Genomic DNA, 25,395 nt, shown 5'->3' with positions numbered 1-25,395 from the left:
ATTTCTGAAAATGCCATCATTGATGGTACCATCAACGATACAATCGCGCGTAGTATAATTGGGTATCTCGATGATAAAAAATATTTCATTCAGATAAAATTTATCGTTGGCGTCGACGACACGGAAACAGGTGAAACAACGTGGATTATCAGAGACAAACTAGACCCTATTCTTGATGCCCGGCGGGGGAAAACCGTCGTCGTAACCAAAGACTCAAACCCGGGAGTACTTGTTGGGATTGATATACCGTATTATGCCAGAGCGTATCCTGTGACCGCAGTCATTTATGGAATTTATCCGATGAAGAAACCACGCGTTGATAAACTCGCCCCGATGAAGATGTCAGAGTCATTGATAAAATCCACAGGGTTGAATTGTGTAGCCGAGCGAGTAATGGAACATTTTAAAAATGCAATGCGAGGAAACGGCCTAACACCGCTAAGACAGACTAAAATAGCAGCGTGGGCGGCAAAAGTAGTGGATGAAGGAGCGTCAATAAATGATGTTGCCGAGCTCGAACGATTACTAAAATTTCCTATAACGGTTTCATCGTTGACCGGTGAGGTATTGTACAAGAGTAAATATGATTCCCGTGGAGCACCAATAACTATTATCGATCATAACAGTCACGCCTGGACTGACTCGGTTAGGATATTTCCTCGAGATCGTGTTGTAAAGTATTATCCGGAATTGGAAAATGCTAGTGGTTCCACGAGCGGAAATGCCAGCATTTCTATGTTTGATTTTATTTATCAGATAAGTAAAACCGATCCAGTGTCGGTGTGGTTATTCCGAAGTGACCTCGAGGGAGAGTTTGATCAGTTTGTGAAACCCAACGGGGAGGTATACAGAACGGCGGCATTACATCACGAAATGAAAAAACTCGCAGAAAAATATCATGCGACGAACACTGATACGTTACTGACGCAGTGTTTTACTGTCCCGGGTGTTGTCACGCATATAGCCCGAGAACGAAATTCATGGAGACCAACCCCGAAGAGCTTTCTCGAGGATATTCAACAGAGCTGTATCGAATACGGACACGGTGGTTTGTGGAATACCCAGTATGATCACCGCGATATGATATCCGTGGATATGACGGCGTGTTATCCAGGAAGTTTTCTTGGGCGGGGAGAATGTAGTGAGTATTTTAAACGGTTTGGTCATATTACAAGCTCGATGACAAGAGTTGCCATAAACGGACCATTGCCTGATTTTGACCTGACCGGGGTTGCTTGTGTGTCGTCGTTTAAACTCGCTACGGGTTTACATCCTGTGTGTTATGCTTGGTTTGGTAAACATTTCGTTGAGAAGCGATGGGCACCAATAGTGTTATTGCGATACATGCTTGACAGTCGAATACTGCTGTCGCTGACGGTCAGTGAAGCGATTATATGCTACTGTCGTCAAACCGAAGTTTGGTTGCCAACTCCGCAAGTCACCGTAGAAATTGAAAATTTCCGAGAATATCCAGAATCTTTTATCGACACTATCATCGAAAGAGCTCCCCGAACTGATGAAAGCACAGCAAAAGATCTAGGACGAAGAATAATAGGAAAATTTACTCAAGGTGGAGCGTATGATCATAAACTACATCATAGTCGATTAATCATGGACGAGGCCGAATTGGATCTTATTGTCGCTGATGCCGCCACGAATAATACGTTTTGTACCCGCGAAGATGTGTTTCTGTCAAACGGGGAAAAATTAGGAACTGTTTTTAGTTATATCGACGGAGAATCATCTCAGTACACACATTTGAGATCTTCGATGCTAGCTTATGTATCAATAAACCTATTGTCGATGATTAATAGGTTTCCCGTTGACGCAGTGAGAGTTGCAACGGATTCATTCTATATCGATAAAAAACACTTAGCGGCGTTGAATAAGGTTATACCGAATGATCCATCGTGGGGTTCATGGAGAATAAAAAATGAAATGTTGCATGGATATTGTGAATCGGCTGATGTTGAAATCGAGGATGAATATCGCGGCGCAGAAATATCTGGGAAATTTTCAATTTCTACGACAACTTCGCTGCCGCCGGTGCACGATCCTGTTGTGAGACATAGAACAGTTTATCTCAACGGGGCTGGTGGTTCCGGTAAGACAACTCGCGCGATAGAATTATTTAGAAACTCTGACATGATTGTGCTAACACCCACACATAGACTTGCCAGGGAGATGCGACAACGGGATGTTAACGCGTGCACGTATCACAGTTTTTTCAAATACAGCGGCGGCACATGGACTCCTACGCGAATGGGAACGAAATATATCCCTGGAATAATCATCTGGGATGAGATAGACACTGTGCCGTTGGATACATTAAAACAGTTTCTGGATTGGTTGCTAAAGAAAAATACCGCAGTTGTTATGTGCGGCGATCATGGTCAACCACCGCCATTTACAGGTGAATCTCCACACACGTGGCTGAAAACTTTTGTAGATTATTATGAGGAAATAACTAACGATGTTAGAGCACTCGATGAAACGCTGAAAGAGTTTAAGGCGTTGATCAGGCTACAAACCAATAAAGTCCAGTGTGAGATAATGCGTGAAATAATTCCAGAGACGGAGCTGAGCGACTTTTGGGAAACGTGGAAACCAGGTGATTTAATTGTGGCAAGTAGAAAGATAGTCAGGGACACACTTCAGCAGCGGTTATTTCAGTTACATCAGAAGAAATTTCCCATGTTGCCAGTGCCGTTGTGTTATAGACCAGCTGATACGCGATTGCAGAATACCGACGTTGATATACCTGGGAGATCGGAAAAACAGAATTTAGTATTAAATGATATTGTGTTAGTTGACATCGATGCTGTTGAACAGGCACTGAAAATGAGCAAATCCCCGTGGACGCTAGGATACGCTATGACCATCCACAGTTCGCAGGGACTAACTATTTCAGATACAACAGTTTGGATTGTTGATGATCGCATCGAGTGGTCAAATTTAGTTTATTTAGCCGTGTCAAGAGTAAGAAGGATAGGTCAGTTACGAAGAATTGTATTAGATGATGTTATCAACGACAGCATCAACAGATCAATCGCTGATGATACAATAAGAAAGAAATTAGCCGGTTACAAACAGAGCGACAAAAAAAATGGCAACGAGTTTGATCTCGACGAAACATTTATTATACAATTACAACAACAGCAGAATAATCACTGCGCGAGTTGTAATTGTTTATTGCTGTGGCAGTATTCGAAAAATAATCCAAGGCAATTTACCGTAGATAGAATAGATAGTAATCGCGGTCATACGCGTGAAAATGTGATGTTGACCTGTCTTGAGTGTAATCGACGCAGAGGTGCTGCTGCAGTTATTTAAGTGATCGAGGTGGTAATTGTGTATCCGCGGGGATCACCTGAAGTTGCTCGCATGTGAACCCACGCTGAGGAGCAGTTGAATCTAATCTGTAGATTGCGTTTCTCCCAGTTGATCTGGTTATGCTAGATATCTTGTGCGTGGTAACACTCCATGTGGGATCGGTTGCTCTTTTTTTTCCTCCTTCGAGTTCGCCGGGTTCGTATAAATACCTAACGGTGACATTACCCAGCAACGGGTACGCTAGCGTCGTTGGCTGCGTTGAAACACGTTCACTGACGCGGGGTATATATTTTTTTGTGATTGCATTTACAGGTCTCATGTTTGTTGTTCTGGTAATTTCATTATTTAGTGCGTGGATCACATTTGGTAGTCTTGCGACCCATTCACGAGATCGTGTATCATAAAGAAATTCCTTCGCGTACTGGTATCCGAATAATCTCTCAGCGAGTGTTCTATTAAATCGCTCAACAATTGCCTGATCCCGATGAATTTCAGTATGTCCTCGTCGTATGGTAACGTTATGCTGCTTTGTCAGTGATGACACCGCGCCCTGAAATTCCTTGCCAGGATCAACTTGTAATAATCGTGGCCAGTTTAGAGGTCCTCGTTGATAAATTCGCGAAAACGCAGAGGCAACTTCGGACGCTGTTTTTGTCATTAATGGTTCTGCTTCTTTGTATCTACTGGCAACATCAACTACTGTTAGCGCGTATTTGTATATTTTTCTGCGGACAGTATCATGAGGCAGGAATAGTATGTCAGCCTGATGAACTTCATTGGGGGTACTAACATCAAAATGTGCAAAGTTGATTTGTCGAGGTGGTGGTAAGTAGATTTGCCATATTGCTTGTTTTGACAGCCATTTTTTGGCAACCTCGCGTGTTACTGATGCCGCGTTGGCGAGTTTATTAATTGCTGCATTACCTCTCCAGTATCCGGCCGGGGAATAATAAATCGCTTCCATTGTTATTAATTATCCAGCGCCTAATGCTAATTTAGATTTCATCGCTGATCTTATTAACCAATTAGCGAGTGACTCCTTAAATGATTTATTTTTTATGGCGCTTAGTGCATGAATTAATTTCACATCCGCGATATGCCTGTCTTGCAGATCTTTACTTCGATAAGCAACATCATGCATGTGACACGCTGCGTCGATAGCGTTTATCGGATACTCTCCCGGTTTTGGTTTAGACTGTTCATCAAGTCTGATATCTAGTCGTGTCCCTGGACCGCAGTAATTGTATCCTGGGAGATGTTTTTCTCCGGGATATTTAGCCCAAGGGGTACCTGGAAGTCGTCCGAGGGTTGCTGCGATGTCACCTCCGCTGACTTTGTCAGGCTTTTTTTTTGAAATCTAAATTTTTTTGTGCCACATCGCGCACACTTACCAGAAAGTGCTTGTCTGTTATTTTTTGTTGTAATGGTTGTTAGATCATTCGTAGGGGTTTGTGCCTTACACTTCACACAATATAGATCCATAATTATTATTCCTTATATACAAATGGAGATCACTGATTTTTCTGCGACAAAAAAGAAAGAGCCAGTTAAGCATAATTCAGTGCTACCAAACTCTATCCGCGCGATTATAATTGGGCCATCCGGTTCAGGTAAAACACAGCTGTTGCTGAACATGATAATGAAGTGGATGAAATGGGACAAACTATACTTGATAGCTCCGTCTGTGGATGATCAACGTTGTTATGATGTTATAAAAGATTTTAATGAGAGTGCAAAAGCGCTGAGTGAAGACGGCGACGAAGTAGTTGAATTTATAACTGATATTGAAGAAGCTCCGTCCGTGGAAGACCTTAACGGGGAAATAAATAACCTAGTAGTGTATGATGATGTGATGCTGGACAAGCAAAAAAATCCTGCAAGAATATTTTCACGAGGTCGTCATAAAAACACTGATGTGATTTATGTTACTCAGCGTTATACACAAATTCCAAAAGTAATCAGGGATAACTGTAATCTTCTTGCGGTGTTTAATGGAGTTGATGTTCACACGCTGAGAAATATTCATCAAACCTGGTGTAGCGGCGATATGGATATTAATAAGTTTAAGAATTTCTTTAGTCGCGCTCAAAGAACCCCGCATGGATTTGTGACAATAAATTTACACGACCCGCGGACACGATACCGCGTCGGCCTTGATACACTATTTGCGACATAAAAATGTTTTCTTGGAAATCTTCGTCTTCGTAGAGCAGCAGAGGGGGCGCAAACTACACCTGATTTTTCGATGATACCTCACCGTGGAAATTATGTCGGATACGAGTCGGATTTATTGAAGTAACTCGCGTTATATCAGCGGAAATACAAAGCATTTCTGGAAATGCGAAGCATTTCTCAAGGACATTTTTTTTTGTCTCGTTTTCTGAATAGAAGGGTTTATTTCGTCGAAATAACGCTTCTATCGAATAGTTTCCGTGGGGAGGGCTTATTGTGCAAAAAGCTTTTGGTCTGTTCGCCCCCTCTGCTGCTGTAGAGCTACATCTGTCTACCTTTCTATAATACCACCCACTTTAGTGTATCATGCATGACCATGATGCTACAGAGCCCGGTAGTAGGCTACTACCTCCTGCCCCGTAAAGTTGTCGCTAGGGGTTAATGTGTTAATGATATTTAGTTAAGTTTCATTTAATATGCACAACTTCATTATCTTGATTTATTTTAGGTACATATTGGCAGATTTATAATGGGCTTTGACATGATAATGACCATTAAGAGAGGTATCGTTGGTGTTGCAAGCTGAAATGATGTAAAATTAGAATTGTCCAGTCATAAGCTGACACATGTTAATGGGTGTTGTACATGTACCTTGAAATTGGAAGATAGCCAAGGACTCATGCAAGAAGCTATTATCAGTCCCATAATGTACTGTCTACATGGGGCTAGATGGAGGCTCACATGTGGTGTGCATGATGAGAACCTTTCTAATTGGTTAGCATTGGCTGTGTTAAATTCAAGGAACCACCAAAGTAGATGGCATGTGTGTAGTATCACACAATCATGTACAGTACCATGTGAACAGTTGCATCCTTCTGCCCTTTGCAAGTTACAGACAATGAGTCTTGGCATCCAACGATATCTTAAAGATTTGTGTTGGCCTGACACCAAACATAGCCTGTTGATGTCTACATGGTGGAATGTGCCCTTGTGTTCTCATGGCTTTTGTTTCAGTACTTTCTCATGGGGCTGCCATGGGCAATGTTACTGTTCCCTAATTAGATAGTCATATGCTACACTAATAACATAAAGCCCATGTCTGTTTAATAAAAGTCACATACAGCTTTAATTGGAGAAAATCAGAATACTTTCTTCATGCTGGAATCAGCTAAGCAAATACCTAGAATACACTCTTATGCTGGGAACAGCCTAGCACAGATTTACTTAAGATCAGCTGATAATGCATTCAAATGTAGGGAGCAGCTTAGCATGGAGCCTGTGTACTCTGGGACGAGCACAGCATACACTCAAATGGTGGAATCTGCATGGCACATATTCTACTTAAGCTGGGATTAGACCAGAGTACACTGTAATACTGGGATCAGCCTAGCACAGTTTATAATTGAGGGATCAGCCCAGAACACACTACAATGTTGGGACCAGCATATCATATTCTTATTGAGATTGGATCAGCCTAGAATATAAGACTGAAAACAGTCAAGCATAGTCTACGTAAGCTGGGGTTAGACCAGAATACACTGTAATGCTGGGTTCAGCCTAGCAGTATATAATTGATCTGGGATCAGACCAGAATACACTCAGATGCTGGCATCAGCCTAGCACATATTGGAAATAGTCTTGTACAATGTTACATCTGAGTGGCCCCCACACTGAGAGCCAAATAATGTATTTGTTTAAGTATTGATGTCATTGTATATATATATATATATATATATATATATATATACACACACACACACATTGTGACTTAGTTGTATATTGGTAATAATGAACAGAGATGTGCTGAAATTAAGAGAGAATATGCAGCATACTCATGTAAAAATTTTCTTGCAAAGCTGAGGTATTAAACCTTTCATTGTATAAATCTGTATTTTGCTGTGCATAAATGTTCATTAAATTTTCATTATAATAAAGGAGGAGATGTTTATATTTCCTACATTAATGTTTTAAATTAATGCATTTTATTATGTGGAAATAATTTCAAATGCCTACCTGGACTCATGACATCAATTTTGAATCATTATCTATAAAGCAGTAAAAAATAATTTATTCCATAACAATGGAAAATTTGAAAAACTGAGAATTTACTTGAAATGATAGCACTCTGTTCTTTCAAATAATGCTTGTCGAAATCTGCATAAGACAAGGCAGTTTAATTTACTGAACAAACACTGAAAAGATCATCTCAGACCTGTTAATAAGAGTGTGATTTTGAACTCTTTCATTCATTTCCAGTTTATTAGTGTTGTTTGGGAGGCTCTATCTGGGAAGTTAAATTATAAACTTCAAATAATAAAAAATGAAATCATATGAACAAAGATGTAAACAAAACTAAAGAAATTAAAGAATTAAATAAAATCTCTTTCTTCTCACAGCTCCTACAGGAGGTTGCAATACTTTTAGTGCAAATACAGGTTGTACTTCTTGTCCCAAATTATATAATCCAGGGGAGGTAACCAAAAACCCTACTTACTGAATCGGTGCATACTAACCCCTTGTTTCCCAGCAGGAAAATCATAGGTTATCTCAATGCAGCCATGACCCTCATATCCTGCCAAGTTCATTGAGGTAGTCCTCACATCCATCCTCCCATCAGTAGGCTGGTTGCCAGTAACTGTCCCCACAATTTTACCACATACTGCACAAACAGGCTTGTGTTTCAACATTTCATTAATGCATTCAAAGCAGAATGAATGGCCACAGGACAGATATTTGGGGTCAGTTTTTGGACACATGCATATTGTGCAACTGTCATCTGAGTCACCCTCGTCAATCTTTGATTCATGTCCTTGGCCTGACATTGGATCCTATAGGAGATATTAAACAGGAATAAATTAAATGAGATACATTTGACCAGAAAAATAAATGTACACCTCTCATAAACTCATTTATGTTAAATTTGGTTTGGTTTGGTGCTTTATGGCACACCAACACAAGTAGGTTATTGAGTACTCAGGTAATTAAAGTGCCTTGTCCAAGGAGGCAGCACAATAGCTGACCCATACTGATCTGAATGGTAGGATTCCAACCTGAACCATTTTGACTGCAAGTCCAGCATGCTAACCATCATGGTTCCATTATGTTAAATTTTAATTATATGATACCGGTACACACTGTAGTAAATAAACTACTGAACATTCAGCATGAAAATAATTTTTTTTGGCATACAAGTTAATTCTAGTATTATTTTTCCCCATATAAATTGTACACACGCAATCATGTGAAATTAGGCACACAGCACAATAAATTTAGCTTTCATTAGATTCATTCCCTATTTTCAAACAGCTATAGAGTTATAAATGAATAAAGAAGAAATTGATATATCTTATGTTTATACACTGGTAAGACATGAGATTCCTGTTTGCTAAGCCCACTTACCAACTTAGTAAGAAATAAACCTAACTGGAAATTAAAATGTTTAGTACTGAGTTTAAACTAAAACTCTTAACACGGAAAGTTAATGTGGAGCATGGACAGATGTATGTATGGATGCTCAAGCATATGCCAAAGTGATTGCTTTATAAATTGTCCTCGAAGGTGGGCTTGACAAACACCAAAATGTGTAATTTCTGCTAAATGATTTCATCATTCACTCACATCTGTATTATCACAAGTCCTGAAAATCTCAGGTGATGGTGGTCTGGGTGGAGTCCCCTTCTGATCTGAAGGTGCCTTATTGAACTTATCAGCAAACTCAATGAAAACCTTTGTCAATGTAGAATAGGTACTGCTTGAAGAAAAGTGTGTAATAATATGGACTTCCTCTAGATTGGGATTTTTAACTTCACGACAGAAGGCAACAAATCTCTCCAGAAATGATTCAGCCCACAACTTTTGTGTCAGTAATTCTCGTTCTAAATAGATAAATAAGAAATAAAATTTAACACATGTACATTTATAGAAAGATTACTGATAAACTGTTATAAAATGAATGGGACCATTTCTTTGTGTTCATCAGGAAAAGAATAAATATCATCTTTACAAACTGAAACTTAAACATGATCAAGCATACAAAATTGCTCAGCTGTGTCAACAGTTATTAGTAGATACACTGCAAGTTCTACTCTTTTTTACTTGAATTAATATCTTCAGTGGGTTGATTATGGCACCAAATTTAAATAGGAGAGAATCAGTACAGCTGCAGTAACCTTGAGTAGCAAACTCATAGAAATGAATTCATCCAGAAATGTGACTCATATAAACATGTAAATATAACTTTATTTAATGGATTTTTTATCACTTAATCAGGTCAGCGAGTAGCACTGTGCATGTCCCTTGGCATCTTGTACACTGCAGCATCCCAAAAATAAAGACAAAACTCTAAGTGAGGATGTGAGTTACTGAAGGACCTAAAAATAAGAGGAAATGGATGCCATCCCTTCTGGACACAGAGGAATCTGGGGGTGGAGTTACATGGCTGTTTAATAACTGAATACCTGTTTTATAATCATGTTGGAATAAGTCTAAATAAAAACTTTTTTAATGAAGTGGTCTGCTCTTTGTGCATAATCACTTTTTGTTCAAGATATCCAACCTCTGAACAATCATGAACAACATTAGTCAAAGAGATTTCAACAAACATTTTGTGTACAAGAAAATAGTGTGATTCACAACAAGACAACATTCCGTATTTTTTAAAACTAAGGACATTTATTTTTTTAAACAACCATCAATGTTGAAACTATTTTATTTTGTTCTAATATTGATGCTGTGATCTAATTGCATGTTATGCAGTATGTAAATATTTGAAGCTTTTCAACAGAGCTCAATCCACATACCTTTTTTTGCAAGGATTTCGTTGTGGTACAAAGATTTTTTTAACTAATAGGAAAATATTGACAAATTTACAGAGCAATTTATATATATATCTGCATTTTTTGCATCATTTCACATAAAACAACAATATACATTTAAATTACTTTTGCCATACACAAAATACACAATGCCTGATTCATAAATGACAATATCTGACCAAATTCCGTTCATGGTTCCAGACAAGGGTGGAAGAATAAAATAATTATAACAAAGATTATAGTCCTGAAATATTTTTATGGTGATAATACATATAATTTATATAACACCATAATCATGTTGCTATAATTTCAGATAGTTATGATATATGGATATCAGTAATGATATGGTCCAAGTTTATGTTAGTCTAAAAGAAAATGTTTCAGAATTCCTTTTTTTCCCCTTTAAGATGGGTCAGCTAGATTTTCAGCAACAATCTGCATTACCCAGTTTATTATGATGTTGGGTGTCTCAACAACAAATATGGAGTGTGTCTACTTTATACACTATTTAAATGATGAAACTCAACTGAATAGACAAGTATTTAAGTATTCACTTGAGAACAAGCACTTAAATTTATTCCTTTTTCGAAAAAGCTAAGTTTTTTGTGGTGTTATGTCTCATTCAGGGATTCATCTTTCTTTAAAACTTCCCTAAAGAAATATAATTTAGTGCTAATTACTTCACTATTCATAAATTTCAACCATACAAACAAGCATTTCTTCTCAGAGAAAATTAGCTATTGACTCTTACATGTCTATAATTTAACATAAATTTCTTCGTAGTCAGAAGGACTAAAAGAGTGAGATATTTACTAAAATACTTTCCTCTAATAGAGTGAGATATTTACTAAAGTACTTGCCTCTAATAGAGTGAGATATTTACTAAAGTACTTGCCTCTAATAGAGTGAGATATTTACTAAAGTACTTGCCTCTTATAGAGTGAAATATTTACTAAAGTACTTACCTCTAATAGAGTGAGATATTTGCTAAAGTACTTGCCTATTCACTTCCCGCATGCTTGTCTCCCTTGCCAATTTTTAACATTAAAGGTATCAAAGGAGTGGAATAGGACAGTGCACAGTCTGTGTGGTTGTTTAAATCAAGAGCTTTGATTTGATTTGAATGTAAACAAGATGACAATTTTAGGAGCTGCTGGTAGACAATAAGGTTAGACATAATAAACTGATGAATGAAATCAGTGAGTTTTGTGCATTTTTTATATCCTTAAAACTTTTCATTTCTAAAATCAGTAGGCAGAGTGCAAACTGATTGGAGGGGGGATTAGGTGTGTTTACTATAGTACTTGTGTATCTTCACTAGTGCTTCAAACAAATACCGACTGGCAGCAACTGAAATTTTACTTGCCATCAGACTCTTGAAATTATAAAACTGTTCATCCAACATGAAATTTACTAGCCTTGGACCAATGGGCTACTGCTAATTTCAAGCCTTACATAACTGCAATTAACTTAATGATTGTTTCTAAAGGTGTACTACCTTATTTAAATTGATACTTACTCACTCCAAACAAAGGCAAGGCTATGGTTTTCACCTTCATGCATTCATTTGTCTTCCTCAAAATATTGTGAATGGACTTTTGTATTGTAGACTTGAATTCTTGCCTTTGGGGTGAATTATTTTCAATCACCACATGAACAATCACATTAGAAGGGTTTCCTTCTTCATGAGTTATAACTACATCTCCAAGGTTAGGTTTCTGCCTCTTGAAGCACATGTCTTTGTTTTGCCTGTATTTAGTTTTCTTCTGAAGAGCTGAAGCAATTCTTCCTATACCTGACCCTTCAGAGTCATCAGGGCAAACTATTGCATCAATGTGCTTTAGTTTTAGAATGTCTCCTTCATAAATACGAACAACTGGCTTTACTGAAACCTGGAATACAAAATGCTTTTTTTGATTCTCTTCTGGCTCATAATAAATAGGGGATAATGTTTTAGGTTCGGTATTTTCATACTGGCTGTTGTTAACTGCAACAAACTGTTTTCCATGTCCCTTCCTTCCTGTCTCCTCTGACTGTCGTCTCTGGTAACTTGATGAAAAAGAAACATAATTTTGTATGTTGTAGTTTGGTACCTGCCCATTCTGAATCATAGTTCTGAATGTATCCTGCATCAGCTTCACAAGGTGTGGAAGTCTGTCAATGAAGTGGATCTCTGTCAAGGCCTGTCCCTGTCTAGAACTTTGGCTGTAGTCAAGAACAGCTTTGGCATATTGGACAGCACACATTTCTTGTGGCACGGCATATATGCCTGCAGGAAAAGACAACTAAATTAACATAACATACAGCAAAATAAACTCGCTTTCTGAGAATTCATTAACGTTTGTAGATCCTAATTCTGACATGTTGAGAATCATTTCCAACCATTCTATCGAACATTTCCAGGCTACTGTTCAACTTTCAAAACACAAGTTCAGACACAGTAGAATTGATAAAAGATCTTATATTTTTTTTAAAAGCTGCTTCTTGCTTATGTGAATAAGACATAAATGTTATTGTGAGTATAACAAGAAATGCATCATCCATCCAAGTACAGACAAGATGAAAACGTTACAGACCCAGTTATTCTATCACATAATGCTTTTTGGCAAAACCTGTGTATATGCAGTTTGTTAGGTCAGTAAAATAATCAATGTATACTTTGATCTGCTGGTGCATTTGTAATGTTAGATCAGGGTCCATGTTTTATGAAGTTGGAGCTGACTTATAAGTAGTGAGTATAGATGATATTTACTGTATACCATCCTCAAGATAAATTTCATCTTAAAGGAATGTGTTCTAAGAATGGTGAATGCAATTCACATGATCAAATACCTGCAATTTCTACTTGACTGCTTTGGAGGATTTATTCTCAACAAAACAAAACTTGTGTCAGTCTACAGGTTTGCTAAAATCTACAGCTTTTGCAGGTGATATCATATGCTACAGACTGTAAATCAGACTAGAGTACATGTCCTATGCTACAGATTGTAAACCAGACTAGAGTACATGTCCTATGCTACGGACTGTAAACCAGACTAGAGTACATGTCCTATGCTACGGACTGTAAACCTGACTAGAGTACATGTCCAATGCTACAGATTGTAAACCAGACTACAGTACATGTCACTAATCAATGTAGTGCACAAGTCATATAAATCCCTGTTATGATTAAACATTCATTCTTCAAAGGATGGAATTATGGAGATTTATAATCAATTAAAGGGTTTAAATTGCTTCTTTATCTTTTGCAAACAACACACTACACCCATAAATTCATGATTATAATCTTTTTAAAGGCTTTCTCTATAGCAGCATAGTACATTATTTGTCTCTGGAGTCGATCAGTAATACTTGGGGTGAACAAAGTCTTTGTCTTTAATAAGTGATTATCATCTTCCTGATTTGGTTCTGATTGTAAAAGGTTCATGTTATTTGGTTGTGATTGTAAACAGTTCATGTTATTTGGTTGTGACTGTAAACGGTTCATGTTATTTGGTTTGTTTTATGTTACAGTCAATAAAAACCTCATACACCAAAACATCATCTATTCACCAAGGTGCAGCTGTGAGACTCTTTGTTTACTGACTAGTTAATCTCTTTATGTCATTGGTGAATGAAGCCTATGGTTTCTGTCTCAATATAAATATATTCTGTTTACAGATTGGTTAATTATGTTTAAAACAAATCGTAATTACGATTTCATTCACTGATACATATATATTCTATTGTTAGTCAAAACTACCAGTGCAATTCCTATACAGGATAAATAAAAATTACCTTAGTTAATTTTGCAATTTATATACTATTATATGCATATGCATGTCAGGCCATCAAATATAATTGGGAATGTAGTTTGACAAATGTATATTGTAATTGCTATAAAAAATTCGTGTGGGGTGAAATAAATTAAATATTTTAACAAGAATTAACATGAAAGAAAGAAATTCTTTTTAAGCACTAGTGAATTTTAACCTTGAAAACTGGTCATCTTGTACAAACCTCTTATGAGACCAACTGTCTTAAGAGACTACCTTTTGCTGGCAGAAATAGTGATCTATCAAGACAGGCTTTACTGCATCTATAATAATTATATGTAAAACCTCAAAATATATAAAATATACATTGTGCATGGATATAATAACTAATAAATTCATGGACATACTTATTTCTGTAATTGTTTTAACTGATACCAACTTGCTCTAGTTAAGGAGAACAATACCTGCCTTGAATATACAGATATGCTTTTGTTAACCTTTGACAACTAATTGCAAGAACTTTTCCATTATATGGTACAGGTGATGTTGCTATACATAGGCTAACAATACTAATAACTAACTGTATTCATCCTACACAAAAACATAGATATTGCAAGGTTTCAATGTCAACATTATCTTGAACATATGTTATTCAATATATAATAATTCTAGTGTATGTAATTACTACATCTATGTTTCAAGGTTTCCATATCAGTACCATCTCCATCATATCTTAATATTTAAATAATAATTCTAGTGTATGTAATTATTACATGTATATCTAAGTTGCAAGATTTCCATGTCAGCACTATCTCCAACAAATGTTATTACAATGGTCCATATATAATTGGCTTGTTTTTAGCTTGTTTCTAGATATAATAATTCTAGTGAATGTAATAGCAACATCTACATCTATGTTTCAAGGTTTCCATGTCAGCACCATTTCCATCATATCTTAATATTTAAATATGTAATGTTTATAGTGAATATAATAGCCACATCTACATCTATGTTGCAAGATTTCAATGTCAGCACCATCTCCAACAAATGTAATGGTCCATATATTATTGGCTTGCTTTAAACTTTTTTCTAGATATAATAATTCTAGTGAATGTAATAGCAACATCACTTGAATGATCATCATGTCTATACATTCTTTCCAAACTGAGGTTAAATTGGTTTAAACATATTTTAAAAGAAACCATTAGAAGTTTATTTAATTTTAGCAATGGCCGCTACATTTTGCATGCTGGATTATAATGCTCAAGCAAAATGATTATAATTATGAATGTCTGCTACTTTTAATGACAATATTTTGAGGACTCACCAATAAAAAAACATTGAAAGGTCTTGATGCGTACCATATATGTGGTCAAACTCTCATAACAAATTTCTAAAGCTTTATAAAGTTGTAAAATGCACTACAATGATCAATGCAGGGCAATACCATAAAGGGACTTATTGTCACTGTGAGCAACATGTATAAAATTCATATGTAAGATTTCTTAAAAGCAATGTAAGAGTTACAAGAACAAGAGTCCCTTGAAGAGACTGATGCTCTACTGGGCAAATCGAGTTTCCAGGCATTCAAATAAAACCACTTTTTCCTTTTAACTGCTGGTTTTTGAAACCCATCCTTTATATTCTTTAGCTATAAAAAGATTGCCAAAATAGCTGCTGTGGAGGTCAGCTTGGGACCATTTTTAATTAAAGACAAAGCAGACATTATTATAAGTACTGTGGTAGAAAAACCCATGTCATTCAGGAGGAATAGTGATAAGATTTTTAATACAGTCATCATAGCAGCTATATTGGATGTATGACTAACACCACTTTCACTTATGACCAATGGTCATTTGGTGGAAACCCCATGTTGATATAGCTATGGATGGAGCAGAGATAACAATATTTTCATGATGGATGGAGCAGAGATAACAATATTTTCATGATGGCCACCTCGGTGGCCTTATTGAGAATTATTCATTTTCCTTAAAGGCCAACTCAGCACTAAAAGAACTCTTCTGATGAAAACCCCATGTTGAAATTACTGTCCATATATGAAGAGTAGTGAAAGAAGATTTTCAGCATGAATATATACTGGATGTCAGATCAGTACCATTTTAATTTAAGATAAAAATAAACATCATAAGAAGTATTTTGGTGAAACCCCATGCTGATAAACAATAATTCAGGAGAAGCATTGATACAAGATTCTTAAGTTGGCCACTGTGGTGAAAACATCATATCAATATGAATTTTCTTTCATAAGGAGTAGTGATAAAAAGATTTTCAAGATGACCACTGTGGAAGACATTTTTGTACTTCACAGTGGTACCAGTTTCATTTATGACCAAACAGACATTATAAGATGTCTTCAAGTGAAAACCCCATGTTGATATGACAATCCATTCAGAAGGAGTAGTAATAACAAGAATTTCAAGATGTCCATTTCGGTGGTTATATTGGATATCCATATGTGTTTAGTTTCACAGCAATCTTACAAGTATTTAGGAAGGTAACAGTAACAATCTTGTACTAAAGGACAGACAGTTGCAATCCTCGAAGGGGCCCCGAGTGGCCGAGTGGTCTAAAGCGTTCTCCGTTACGGATCACTGCCATCTCACCTCTGTCTGCGCCGGTTCGAGTCTCAGATTCAGCCAATGTAGGTATGTGAGAAAGCATGCCAGTAGCTTCTCGTGGGTCGGTGGTTCTTTCTGGGGTTTTCTCAGGTTCTTCCTCCACCATTGATACTGGCCGCCATATATAGCCTATCGTGTGCTGAAAAATGGCGTTAAACCCCACAACAACAACAACAATAACAACAGCAATCCTCCAAGTAGTTAAGAAGGAATAGCAATAGCAAATTTGTGCTAATGGAGGAACAGACAACAGACCAAAGACCATCCCATAAACTCTTTTGGTCTATGACCAGTAGAGCTAAAAATTACCTGAACTAACTGCTGGCAATGCAACTGTAGAAAGGCCATTTCTTGTAGCTTCTGTGAAACATCCATAGATCGCATCATACAAGTCTTCCTCACATTCTTGTACTTTCTGAAGATTATGAGGTTGATAATCTGACCAGCATGGCCCCACTGTATGGATTACACATTTGTATGGAAGTCTACCTGCAGTTGTGGTCACCTGACAACCAACTTGAATCCTTCCCTGCCGCCTAATAATTGCATCCCCTTCCTTGATCAGTTCAGGGCCTGCAGCATCTGCAATCACCCTAGCAACCCCACCTCCATGCTGCATTCTGTCATTAGCAGCATTCACAATACAATCAACAGGAAGACTGAGAATATCTGCCTTGTACACAGCTACTTTAATATTTTCTTTGGTGAAGAATATTTCTACATCAGATGCATCCCTGGACCATGAAAAATTGTGTCCAATTTCTGTTGTCCTCACTGATGAATGAAAACTTTCCTGAGATGTTTTTGTTTTAACATTTTCTTTGGTGTGGATTTCTGCCTTATCTAGTGCACCCTTGGACCACATAAAGCCTTGTCCAATTTCTGTTGACTTAAATGATGAACTAAAATTCTCCCCAGATGTTTCCAACAATTGGTTATCTACGGCAAATCGCTTCATACTCCTCACACTTCCCTTCAACTTCCCTGTTTGAAATTTGAGCTTGTGCTTAAATTTCATTATGTCATCCTGTTTGTCACTGTACACAACAACCAGACTCTTTTTCTCATCATAGACACAAACTGTATCTTCTGACTGCACATCTCCCATGATATCTTTCACAATTTTCTTTTCCTCATCATCTAAAGCAATCTCCACAGATTGTTTGTTTCTAAGGACATTTAGCTGACTATTTAGGTCTGTTATGATTGAAGCTTTATCTGTTGCTGATCCATCTATTAAGATAGCACCATCATGCCATGAAAGTTGTACGTTTTTTATCCTTTCAAAGCCATGTACAAGAATCTCTAATGCCTTGAATTCCACTTCAGAAACATTATTTAATGTATTAATTTGGTCATCCCACCCTTCATCTAAAGAGTCAGAAGACATGCTATTTCTCTGTTTTTTCAGTGTGATATTCAGCCTTTTTTCAAAATCATCTAAATAGTTCTTTGCAATATCTATCTGGCGAGTAGTTACCCCATTGAGGTACATCTTTTTATCATGTGTAGTGACCTCAACTCCAGTAACTTCTTGCAAATTGGTAAACAGCATTTCCTTTTGATCTGCATTGTGTGCTCTCTCCACTAAACCATCAGGAACGAGAAATTTTACTTCCTGAAGTAAATATAAGAATACATCTCTGGACTACAGATAGTAAATCAAAAACATGTTTATATATTGATGTGTCAGTTTTAATGGGACAAATGTCTATACAGCAGATCAGTGTAGACAAACTGCTCTCTGAATTTCTTTGCATAAAATAATTGCCTAAATATTCCTTTCAATACACATTGGCAGAATATGTCTAAGAATGTAACAGAATCAATATACATCTGGCTAAGTTTGTCTAAGAATGTAACAGAATCAATATACATTTGGCAAAGTTTGTCTAAGAATGTAACAAAATAAGTATACATTTGGCTAAGTTTGTCTAAGGATGTAACAGAATCAATGGACATTTTGCTAAGTTTGTCTAAGAATTTAATTGAAAAAAATGGAGTTGTTGTGAAAGAGTACTAAACCATTACACAGAAACAGATATATGAATAAAGATATGTAGCCTGATTTCAGCAAACAGCAAATTGGTCAGGCACAAAGACTAACTTTTGAGCCATTACACATCATCCCATGATCCACCTTAAAAATTTCCACAAAAATCTTTATAAATTTTCCAGTCATATGAAGGAAATAACATACATGAAATTGAAAAGGACTATTTGTCTGATGTAAATGCTATGTGTGAGCACAATGTAAACACAACCAGCTTATGACCAAGCAAAAAATATGCTAATTAATTTATATTGGGAAAATCCAGGCCCTGGTCATCTTTCCATTAAAATTAAAATTAAACATTTTTGCCTGTGAAACTAACTGTACTAGTTTTTCTTTCAGAGGCAAAGAAAGAAGACTGAAATTCATCAAATTTGAATAAATCCTCTAATTTTCCTAAAGGAATCACAACAATTATTCCGTTAAGTGATTTGCAAGATAAAACAACTGCATTTTAATCCTTCATGACCCATTAGTATTTGTTGACAAATGTGCAACAAAGTAGTACTAAATAAATTAGTTACAAATCAAGACAGACATATATGAATAAAATATACTGAAAACAGTCTGGGCATAATTTATTGGCACCTTTTATTTAACATTTAGACCATGATCTGGCCAAAAATATGAGAAATCTCTAGGCTGACAAACATAAGTGACTCTTTTCATATTTTGGAAGGTTAAATTTCTGGCACAAACATTGCCAGAAAAATGTGTGTGTGTGTGTGTGTGTGTGTGTCCTCCTGATGTATCCAATGGTAATATTTTTGTCAAATTGAAAAGCACTCCATTGTGTCATTTGCTTTTATGAATATTGATAACATTAGATTGATCCTTGACCAAGATCACTAAAATTTTAGGGACCATGATATATAAACCAGCTGCAAGACCTAGTATCTTAGGAGGATAGTATATGTCATAAAGAAATATTCTGGGAAGGAAAACAAAGGGACCGGTTCCAGGGACCTTGTGTGTTCAAGACACTGTAAAATTATAAAATGCAAATAGCAAAGAGCAGCTCTTGAATAAGAATAATAAACACTTTTTTCTTTCAAATTCTTCTTGATTTGTTACAGAAAAATAAACACCTACACTATGGAGGATACAGAAACTCATAAAAGCCTTTACAAATTTTGGATGGCTGGGGAGGGGTTGGGCTCTTCAAAGGCTGAGAGCTTAACATAGATAAAGGATGGAGAAGTGCCAACAAATAAAACCGTATACAGTTCACCATTTGTAAAAGAACTTTAATAAATGGTCTAGCTTTTGTGGAATGTGATCAGTGGATTATAGATCAGTATGACTAAAATATGCAATGAAAAAATGGGGTGCAATGAAAATAAAATAAGCAATGGAATTTTTTTAAATTTAATTCTTCATTGAAAAAAATCAAAAGAAGCTTTAATCATCAGACGCCTATGTATCTGTTTGAACTGCACAACAGAAAATTTAATTAATTTTCAACATTAACGATACTAATTGTATGATACATGCCTTTTTGAGAGAGTATGCAATCATCGCATGCAAATGAAATTATTACATTAAATAACATTCATTGCCAAATGTTTTTCATAGTATAAAGCTTTAACACAATGGAAGCAAAGTAAGCCATGGAAATTATTTAATTGTAAGTGATTCGTTTAATTAAACTGAATTAAATAAATAAAATACTACATTCAACATTCAGCTTAACTGTAATTTGTTGTTTGCTTTTATATGTTTGTGTTGTTATTGTTATTGATTTTCCAAGGAATTGTGTGTTCATTATTATATTATTCCCAAATTATTGTCTTCTACTTTTTTTTAAAGTTTCAATTGCAAGTTTCTGCACAGGTTATTACATGCTCTTTGATATATAATTGTATCCATTGTGCCTAACAATTAACTGTTAATTACTTTATCACACATTTATTTAGGGCATTTAATTGCAAAGTTTGCCCGAGGCATGAAGTATAATTTCATTCACTTTGTTCTGTTTTGCAATCTGTGAATGTCGACCAATGAAAATACCTATCATAAATGCTTCTAGTGCAATCTCTATACATTAATGAGTTTAGAAAGGTTAGTCAGATAATGAGGTCACCGAAAGGGTCTATAGGTCTAGATTTCTGAGAGAAAGTATACTGTTTTAATCAATGGATATTAAATTTAAATTCATTAGAGATAGGCTTTAGGGTTAAACACTTGCTTTAGTAACATCTCTATCACCAACAGATGAGAGCCATAATAGATCAAAAATAGCTGCTGTTGTTAAAAAGACAATACACATATCCACGGAAAAAAAATTACTTTAAAATATTAAAAATTCCAAGAGCAGCATATTATTTCATGTACCATACATGTACCCTTTCCATGTCGACCAAACTAGCATTAATCTAATTTTAGTACCTTGCACTAAAAGTTCAGCATTTAAGCTTTTTGTGTCAAAATTTGATGGGTATTGAAATTACACAGTTGTGTATTGACCTATTTCAGTATTTTTTAATTTCATTATGAATTTATTATTTAATTTCATCATGGACTTATTATTTAATTTCATCATGGACTAAAATGAATCCAAATATTTTACTTATAGCAAAATCCCTTTACAGAATGATGGCGGTGGTCCACAGAATGCCATCATGCTATGTACGATATCATGCAATTGCCAAACAAGTCAGTTATTGGAAGATAATGATGCATGTACATACATTCCACGACAAATGATATAATGTCTGACAGCAAAAACAAAAATATCCGAAAATGTATACAGATACAATCAAACCTGCTATTATGGTCACCTTTATACAACAGCCACCTGGTCTCAATGGTCATTCCCATTTCCCCCCATGAACTGTCTCCAATAAAAGTCATGTATGAAATGGACACCTACTTTTCAGTCAACAATTAGGTATTTCCTAACCAAACTGTTTTCACTGCTTAAAGTGGTCAAGACAGCATACTGAGTACACAAATGAAATGTTTGTTTTCATAAAGAAATATTTTAAGGTGCAGGCATTTCATGTGAACTGATGAGTAAACATTGATTACATTGCTTATATTCACTGTACTCAAACTGTTGGTCTAATTTAACATAGCTAAGTGCTGTTCCAAAGTACCCTGGCATATAGTTTCAAAAAGATGCCTTCTTTGGGTACAATGTATGTTTAAATGGAACAGCCCTAATCTCCACCGTTATTTAAAACATTTGAAACAACACAATATAGCTTAGAAATTCATTCCTGGAGTAAATTTTCAAAGTTAATCACCATTATTAATCCCCTCTTGCTACCCAAAGCATTTAACACAAACATGCAATGTTACCCTGAATTAGCATTAGTTTATCAAATCTGACTTAGTAAACAATATGTTATATGTGTTTAGTACATAACAATAACCTGGGAATCAAGATCATAGTAAGCACTTTAACAATAAAATTTGAAGCATAGTCTTTGTACATAGGGTTTATAATGCAAAATGTTAAATTCATCTTGTAAATACTGCTACTTTCTTTAGCCATTCATAAGTTTGACTCTCTCCCTCTTTCTAATATATATATATATGTGTATATATATATGCACAACTTTCTCATTATGTAAAGTCCTTATGTGCTCCATGTAGCTGAAACCTGAAACGGCACCACACAAATCAAAATGGCCATTAAAACTGTAACAATTTACACTAACAACCTAGAGCAGCATTAATGTCTCAATAAAAAAGATACTGACGTTATATCAATAAAGAATTAAAAATTGCAACATGAAATACAACTTCAAAATGTGGAACTGTACCTCTGGTTGAAGTTGTTCAACTTTTAATGGTTTCAAACTAGACGTCAATGTTTTAACATCTGAAAACAGAAAAAGCACAATGGTTGAGTATCACAAAAGAAGCTATGCTGAGATACCTGATGGTAGCCATACATTTCTATCAAACAACTGACTAATGCATATTAAAAATCTCCATGGCTTGAGGATACAGAATTAGTAGCAATGTCACATCAGGCATCTATGACCAGCAAAATAGGTTTTGGAACACAAATTCTTCAACAATTACACATTCATTAATGTACACCTATACCTTAGTAATTTGCAAACAGTGGGTCCCAAAGCAGAGAAATATAATCAGTATCATGAGGTACTGAGGGACCTTTGAAAAATTAAGGGATTCCATCTCGACTGGAGAGTGGTGGTGAGAAAACAAAGAGTGCAGAGTGGTGACAGCGGGGTGGGCAGTTTAAAGGTTTAATATTTGTTTTATCGTGTTGAAAATAACTCAATAAAAAATCCTTTTTTAATGAAATTGTTTGCTTTTGTGTTCAAATTACCTTTATTTTCAAGATAATCAACCTCTGAAACATCATTAAGGACATTAAGAGATTTCAACATTTATCACCATGTGTACCTTCAGAAACAATGAGTGTTTAATCACGTCCTTTTGCATATGAATGTAGAAATATTCAAGTGTTATTGTCAATTTACAACAAAACAATTTCCTTGTTTTAAAACTTTGGATATTTATTTTGTGAAACAAATAACTGTTGACATTGAAACTCTGTTCAAATGCATTGTTTGATTAGTAAAATAATGAAGCAATGATTTCATGACAGTGACATTTCTGCATATCTTTCAGCAAACCTCTGAGTGCCAATTCGACAATTTTAAGTTTACTACAAACTTTTTGAAATCACTTCTCCATAATGAACCATATATGGAAAACTACTTTTCATTTAATGAGTACGCCCTTTGCTTGCATTATTTACGGTAATGGACATCTGTGAGTTAGTAGGATACACCATAGAATAATGTTCAATACGTTAATTGTGTTACTTACATCATACAATTTATAAGAGTTTTCGTTTGGTCAATTAAAATGAGTTAACCTGACACACTACTGTGACCACTAGCTATTGCCTTAACACATTAACCCCTGGTGATGAGTTTACGTGGCAGGAGGTAGTAGCCTACTGCCGAGCTCTGTAGCATCAAGGTGATGTATAATACACTAAAGTGGGTGGTATTATAGAAAGGAAGACAGAAGTAGCTCTACAATGATTCCAAATAATCTGGAAGTTCTAGTTGCACTACAAAATATAGAGGAAAAAACCTCATTTTTTGGACCCAATTTCTTTCCACCCAAAATTCACCCATGGTCAGAATCAGATTTTTGTCTGGATTTTAGACCTTTTGGTCTCAGATCTAAGGCAGACTGGTATGAATTGCTAACAGACAGATGAACCTTTGCAAAAAGTAGGATAAGATGGGCATTTGGAATAAAGAGTGGTCTCGATATGGAAATAATGGGTCCATTAAGCAAAAAAAATTAATAAAAATAAAAAAGAACTCCAACTTTCACCCTTCTGCTCAAGCACGAGGCAAATGCCACTGAAAAGCAATGTTTCTAACACAGCTAGGCATTATGTTATTGGAAAAACACCTGAATGTTGATTTATTAGGACTTATTCAGAAATAGCTACTTGAATTTCAGGTGAAAACTACAAAAACCTCCAGGGGTTAATGTGTTAAAAAACTTCTACCAGTACCCCATCATTTGATTTGACATAAAAGACACAGCTAAAATGATAATACAATGCATGTCTACCTATGACTGATTGTAACAATACAACAAACATTTCAACAAATAGGAGATCAAAACTCAGTTGACACCTAACTAGAAGGTTCTCACATATGTGTTCATGGACATAGCTGGGAAGGTAGACTGACACTTTCCACATTTTAATACAAGAGGACATATTGCATTCATGATGAATAAAGTGAAACCAAAATAAAAGAGAGAACTAAAATAGGAATTTCACTTCAGCAAACTTATTTAATCCATATCTCAGTACGCATTACTAACATTTTCAGGGATCAAAATTTTGTTGAATATTGTTATTTACCAAGAAAATGAAACAAAATTGTAATGTTTTATTACAAGTTGCAAATTTTATGATGTTTGTTCCAATTTTCAGGCACCAACTGCTGTTTTCAATGAATAAGCAAGTGATATATCAAAGTTTTTTAAACCAGTTTTGATCACAATTTTCTTCATGTTTATTAGGGGACAATTTTCTAGAAAACAAAATGGGATCCATGCCTAACTCTGTTCTAAATGGGTTTGTGAATTACTAAGGGAGATGTGTATACTGAAGCTAGGTTAGTATACAGATGAATAGGATGGTACTGAGTGAAGGGCATGTAGCAGTGAATGTGAATTAAGAATGTATTCTAACTGCAAAGTCCTTCTTGAGTCAAAAGTAGGTCACATTAAATTCCACTGAGCACAGTGACCCAATTTTAGTACTACAAGGTACATCTTAAATACACCATTATGAATGATAAGTATGGTTAAACAGATAATGGAAGATGTACCAAACAAACATCTGAAAGAACTAAGGCAAGTGAAATATAGAAAATAAATTAAAGTTACCTACATTTGGTTATATCAATTAAAGGAGCCAATAAAATGTTGGTGTGATAAATAAAAAGAGAAAAATTACAAAGTCATTCAGGTGTGTAAATTAGACAACAGTTACCTACAAATGAGTCAAATCGTTTTGAGATGCATCATTCACCATATTCAGTTTTGTTTAGTGCAAGTAAAATATGACTCAAGATAATGTAGGGTGTTAAGAACTCAATCAGAAAATA

At 35.7% G+C, this 25,395-nt stretch overlaps 1 protein-coding gene across 1 annotated transcript in view; it reads right to left on the bottom strand.

The window, feature by feature from the left end:
* LOC149795851 (uncharacterized) overlaps positions 1-25,395 on the bottom strand; it is an 85,307-nt gene that overhangs the window by 18,759 nt on the left and 41,153 nt on the right. The window contains exons 12-16 of the mRNA XM_089963866.1: positions 22,537-22,595; positions 17,023-18,331; positions 11,839-12,588; positions 9,124-9,380; positions 8,019-8,333 (exon numbers count right to left, since the gene is read on the bottom strand). Of these exons, the coding sequence (XP_089819992.1) occupies positions 8,019-8,333; positions 9,124-9,380; positions 11,839-12,588; positions 17,023-18,331; positions 22,537-22,595 (2,690 nt within the window). The remainder of the gene's footprint in view (positions 1-8,018; positions 8,334-9,123; positions 9,381-11,838; positions 12,589-17,022; positions 18,332-22,536; positions 22,596-25,395) is intronic.

Source organism: Sinohyriopsis cumingii, chromosome 7 (genome assembly GCF_028554795.1).
Source record: "Sinohyriopsis cumingii isolate HCF-2022 chromosome 7, ASM2855479v2, whole genome shotgun sequence".
Classification (NCBI taxonomy): domain Eukaryota; kingdom Metazoa; phylum Mollusca; class Bivalvia; order Unionida; family Unionidae; genus Sinohyriopsis; species Sinohyriopsis cumingii.
This window is presented reverse-complemented; position numbering and strand designations above follow the sequence as displayed.